Source organism: Triticum dicoccoides, chromosome 5A (assembly GCF_002162155.2).
Source record: "Triticum dicoccoides isolate Atlit2015 ecotype Zavitan chromosome 5A, WEW_v2.0, whole genome shotgun sequence".
In the NCBI taxonomy this organism is placed as follows: Eukaryota; Viridiplantae; Streptophyta; class Magnoliopsida; order Poales; family Poaceae; genus Triticum; species Triticum dicoccoides.
In genome coordinates, this window is record NC_041388.1 from 695,417,655 (window position 1) to 695,423,279 (window position 5,625).

General features: G+C 45.6%; 1 protein-coding gene across 1 annotated transcript in view; it reads left to right on the forward strand.

Moving 5' to 3' along the window:
* LOC119304257 (transcription factor bHLH168-like) overlaps positions 1–1,577 on the forward strand; it is a 5,872-nt gene extending 4,295 nt beyond the window's left edge. Inside the window, exons 4-5 of the mRNA XM_037581434.1 lie at positions 236–295; positions 1,099–1,577. Coding sequence (XP_037437331.1) covers positions 236–295; positions 1,099–1,323 — 285 coding nt within the window. The 3' untranslated portion in view covers positions 1,324–1,577. The remainder of the gene's footprint in view (positions 1–235; positions 296–1,098) is intronic.
* The last annotated feature ends 4,048 nt before the right edge of the window (positions 1,578–5,625 follow it).

Genomic DNA, 5,625 nt, shown 5'->3' on the forward strand with positions numbered 1-5,625 from the left:
ATGTACACACATACCATACACATCTTAATATGTTTTCTTTTTAGTACATGTTTCTTTCTTTTTCGTCCCTCTCTACTGTCTAGATTGTCTAGTAAATTTAATTATATGCGACTGCAAAATGTCTCTTTTGTATTGCGTGATGGAGGACTGGTTACTATCCAAATATCTAACATTGATCTATTCTTGCCTCAAAGTCCAGTTAATTAATTGCATAAATTTCTTCTATAATATGCAGGCCTTCAGCTCGAGAATTGGCATAGATGTTTTAAGGGTATCTGAACGACTGGGAGCACTGGTATGATAGTAAATGGATTTATGCAAAATATATAAACAACTATATAAAATGATTATCCCACGGATGGTACATAGAAGTCTAGAGATTAATCGACCAAGTAGGGGATGGAAACACCTTAACTAGCCAGTAATTCATGTCTAAGCTTGGCTAAAAAGAGAACAATAAATTCAAAAAAAGAGTTAAAAATTCAAATGATTCTAGAGTTTATGGCATGGAAGATGCTCATGTGCAGAATGAGCATGCACATTTTGAGGTGTTTGGACATTCGAGGACCTCTAGATAAAAAAGTACACATAGTGTTCTTTTTCAAAGTTTCTTTCAGAGCCATTTTTTTCTTTTTAGCCACATCCTCCTATAATGTCCAAACACCATGAATTTTTGCATGCACATCACACATTTGAGCATATCGGATGCCAAGTTTTATTAGATTTTTTTGAATGTTTTTGTAATTTTATTTGAATTTGATGTTCACGCCTAGGTGCATCACCGAATCACGACACTCTTAATTAGTTCTGCACCTGGGCACCGAATGGCCGCATTCTTAATTAGCTAGTTATAGTCTTATCCATGTTAATTTCACAACATGATCGATGTATGACAAAGATGTTGATTGATCTTTGATCAATAGTCACCTAGTATAAATTTATGTTAACATGTTTTGGGTTGTCATAGTTTGTTGTATGTTGTTAATTGAGATAAAGTTTAAAAGTGTTCTATCTTATCCCACCCTCCTAGATGTAGTGTTGTATAAACCGAACATTTTTTTGAAAATGCTTGTCTTGTTTGGTCATCTAAATGTGCAGCTCCGACTTTCTTCGCACGAAAATCAGGCACCGTCGTGCATGCGCAGCAATCAGGTCCTCAGGTACACTGATGGGACCAATGCGACTCCCAAGGAGCTCGTCAGCAACAACGATGTAGGTGTAACTAATAAGGTGCCAAATCCCGAGTGTGAGTCTTGGGCTAAGCAAGACCAAGTGATGTGGAGTTCCCTGCTTACGTCAATATCAACAGACTTGCTCGAGTAGGTGCGGGCTGTGTCAACCATGGTTGCGCGCTGGTCTACCTTTGGGTGCATGTTCTATTCTCATCCATGTAATTAGCAAATATGAGGAAGAATGTCTCTCGGTAAATGACTACTTCAACAAAGTAAAGGAACTCGTCGAACTATGGCCATGCTACTATCTCCTCTCGCCAAAGACGACATGGTCTCCTATGTTTTGTGTTACAATCCCCCGTTGCCATTGATCACAACTCAAACAAACCCGATATCCCTTGGTGAGTTGTATTATCGTCTACTTTCTTTTCAAATCATGTTGGAGGAGCAATACCTCTCCTTCTAGGGCAACTCTTCAAGCAACTTTACTCCACCTGGGCGTGGTGGCGGCGAAACATGTCATAAATCATCAAACCCCAATAGGGAATATCTAAGAGATGCACTTTCACAATGTTGCAAGCTCCAAATTGATCTAAGCATTATATATTTATTAAGGTGAGTTGTTAAGATAAAGAATTGTAAACATGTTGTATATTAGCTCATCGTCCTAGAATTTCCGCTACCCTCTCTGCCCTCCCACAGCTACACGTCGGGTTGCGAGAAGTTGTTATTTGTGTGCAGGTGTTGTTTACGTTTTGTTGCTTGGTTCTTCTACTGGTTCGATAACCTTGGTTTCACATCTAAGGGAAATACCTACCGCCGCTGTGATGCATCATCCCTTCCTCTTTGGAGAAATACCGACATAGCTTCAAGCGACATCAAAAGGAATTTCTGGCGCCATTGCCGGGGAAGAACTTCAACATATACCAGCGATGCAACTGTCGGCCGGCTTGTAGGCGACCATTTCCTGCGTGTTCAACAGCTCTATGCATGTGGTTGCTTGTGGTTGAGGCGGCCGCGACGCGCGCGCTCTGCTCTCGCATCCCTCCAGGTGCTCTGCCCTCGTCCCTCCACGCGCGTTGCCAGTGTTTGGGGCCGACGCACGATAACACACGTTCGTATGTATGCGGTTGCGCCAGGCGCGGCGCGACGATGCAGTTACCCACTGCAAAACTGCCATGCGGACGCGCCGAGAATCCACGCCGCCCAACGCCGTTTTATTGCTGTGGCCATTTACCTTCATCTCTCGTCTCACACTACACAATAAGCACACCCACGAGGACACATACAGAGAGGACATCCAGCGGTTCCAATGCCACTCCCAGCAGCCGACGACGACAACGGCAGGCAGTTCACTACGCAACACGCCGTGGACACCCACGTGAGGGGGAAGGCTCTCTCGGTGGTGTACACGAACGATCCAGTCTCGATGGAGAGCTGCATCCAAACTATGCAGCAGTTCCTTGCCGAGGACAAGTACCAAGTGGTCGGCTTCGACCTCGAGTACACCATGGATCGTCCCGGGCACGATCAGAAGGTTGTCGTCCTGTAACGCCCTGGATAAAACTTTTCATAATTGTAACTCCAACTCTTGCCATTTCCGGCTATGTGATATGATATTCCCTCCATGGTTGGGTTTTTGTCTTCGTTTTGCATTTGGTTCATGTCATGCCTCTCATCTCATGTCATCATGTGCATCTCGTCTACATTCATGTTTATCGCATGCATCCGGTCATTTTCCCTGTTGTCCGTTTTGCAATCCGACACTCCCACATGCACCCGTTGCACCCCTCAATCTCGTTTCATGAGCAGGAGAAAAATATTCTCGAAATGGGTCGAGATTTGTCGAGTGGTCTTGGTACATCACCGGTAAGCCGCCTGCCAAATTTCGCTCCATTTGGAGGTCGTTTGATGCCGCAACGGTTAACCGGGTAACCGCAAAAGCCCCTCTCTTGTTGCAACCCAACACCCCTCCAAAACAACCCAGTAACCCATTTAAACTTCCTCCATGCTCTCTGTCGTTGGATCATGATCGTGTGAGACAAAACCGAACCTCATTTGAACACTCTTAGCTCCCCTACATATAAATAGGCATCCCCCTTCCAAATTCGCGGATAAAACCCTAACTCACACCCCCTCGCGCCGACAGACAAACCCGCCGTCGCCGGACGTGTCCGCCGGACACGTCGCCCCGGCCATCCGGGAGGCGACACGTCACCACCCGCCGCCTGGAGCCACTCCCGAGCCGCCACGTCGCCCGGGAGCGCCCCACTTCGCCGCCTCCACCCGCGCAGGCCCGCCGGGCTCGACCGTGGCCCTCCTGGCCCGAAACTCCCCATCGCTTGCCCGAGCGTCCTGCGCCTTCGCGCCGCCGCCGCTCTTCGCCTCGCCGCCGCGCCAAACCTCACCACTACAGGAGCTTCCCCGCCGCCGCACGCCGGTGCAGCGCCGCCCCAAGCCTCCGCCTCGTCCGCCGCGTCGTCTCCTCAGTCGCCCGTCATCGACGTCAACCGCCTCCACCAGATCCGGTGCTCCGCCCCCTCGCCGGACCTCCCTCGAGCTCCTCCGGCCACCACCTCCCTCTTCTCCGGGGGACTCCGGCGATCCTCAGTTCGCACGCCCGGAAACCCTAGCTCCGGTGGTTGAATATATTTCTAAGTCCTGAAATTCTTACTTCATGTGCACTTGTTGATCATTTCATATCTCCATGCTCTTAACTCTGATTTGCGCATATGATATATCAAAATGTTTTTCTCATGATGCTCTTCATGTTAGTGTCATCTGAATGCATGTTAATGTCCATATTGATGCCCTAATCTTCGTTGCAAAAGTGCTATATGATGTTGTCTACTGAAATTTATTATAACCTGCTGATTTGTCATTTTCATTGCATTTTGTGTGTGCATCCGATGAGCATGATGTCTACATGTTTTTGGAGCATCTCCATCCATCTTTACAATGGTTCAAGCATTGTATTTTTATGAGCTCTGTGGCGACTAGCACAATCATGCAAAGTAGGCTTCATGATGTTGCTGTTTTCAGACAGTAATTTTGCCAAGTCTTTTCCTGTTACATTTTGATGCTATGGAAACTTGTTTCTACAAGTAGTTCCGTGCATATTTTGAGGTAGTTCAGTAAGAGTGTTTTGAAGATGTGGTTATGCTATATCCGTTCATGCCTCTGGTTGCAATTATGGAGTACTCTAGCTTGTCATTACCATGCTCTACTTTTGCTAAGTATTGTTGTCGGCAGATTGTTAACATGAGATTCAGTTTTGCCATGTGTTTTGCTAGTGATCCATGCACCCTATGAACTTGCTCTTGGCATTTTTAGCTTCACTAATATGACTACTTAATGTTGGTTACCTTGCTATGCCATGAAATGCATTGTGGTGAGTGGTGTGAGCTTGCAAAGTTCCTACCATGAATCTATTTCTATCATGCTCTGTTTTTCTTCCAAATCTGAAGCTGACCATATAACTTGCCATGTTTGCATGGCTGCTACCATATTTTCCATGCATCTCTGGTTAAATTTCAGTAAGGGAGTTTTGTTCTATGCCTTTAGTACTAGCATGCCATGCCTTTGTTTGCCACGATATGTTCCGGTAGCATGTTGTTTGCTAGCTCTAAACATTGCTACCTGATGTTGCTTATGCCCTGTTTAGTATTTTCTTGAATTATGTGAGGTTGATATCATTTGCATTTTTGCCATGCTATTTTAAGCTTGTTCTAGTGAGTTCTAGTAGGAGCTCAGTGTTCATGATTTATAGAGCCATTTTTGCATTTTTGCCATGTGCTTTTTTTCTATGTTGGAGTGTTGTAGCATAGTTTGTTGTTGCATCCTAAGTGCTATGGTGCTGTTAGCCGCAGATTTGCATCATTCTTGTTTTGCTTGTCATTTGCAAACTGTGCATCCATTTCCGGTGATCCTTATATCGATTTCGACCGAAATCACCACATCTTTCCAGCGGCATACTTGGTTTGCCAAGTTGATGCCTTGATCACCTTTCCTCTCTGGACTCCGGAGTAATCATATGCATTGCACATCATATCTTGCATTCCATGTCATATCTTGCATCATGTTGCTTGTGCAGTGCACCATTATTGATTGTTGTTCTGTTGATTGTATTCTTGCTTTGGGTAGAGCCGGGAGATGAGTACGTGAACGAGGAACCGGTTGAGTATGCTAACGAGGAGCAAGCTTTCGACAACTCTGAGAACTCTGCAGGCAAGATAACCATTACCCTTGATATCACTTCTTTCTTTCCTTGCTAGTTGTTTGTTCTATCGCTATGTCGCGCTACCTACCACTTGTTTATCATGCCTCCCATATTGCCATGTCAAGCCTCTAATCCACCTTCCTAGCAAACCGTTGTTTGGCTAAGTTACCACTTTTGCTCAGCCCCTCTTATAGTGTTGCTAGTTGCAGGTGCCTTGCAGGTTGTTCCATGTTG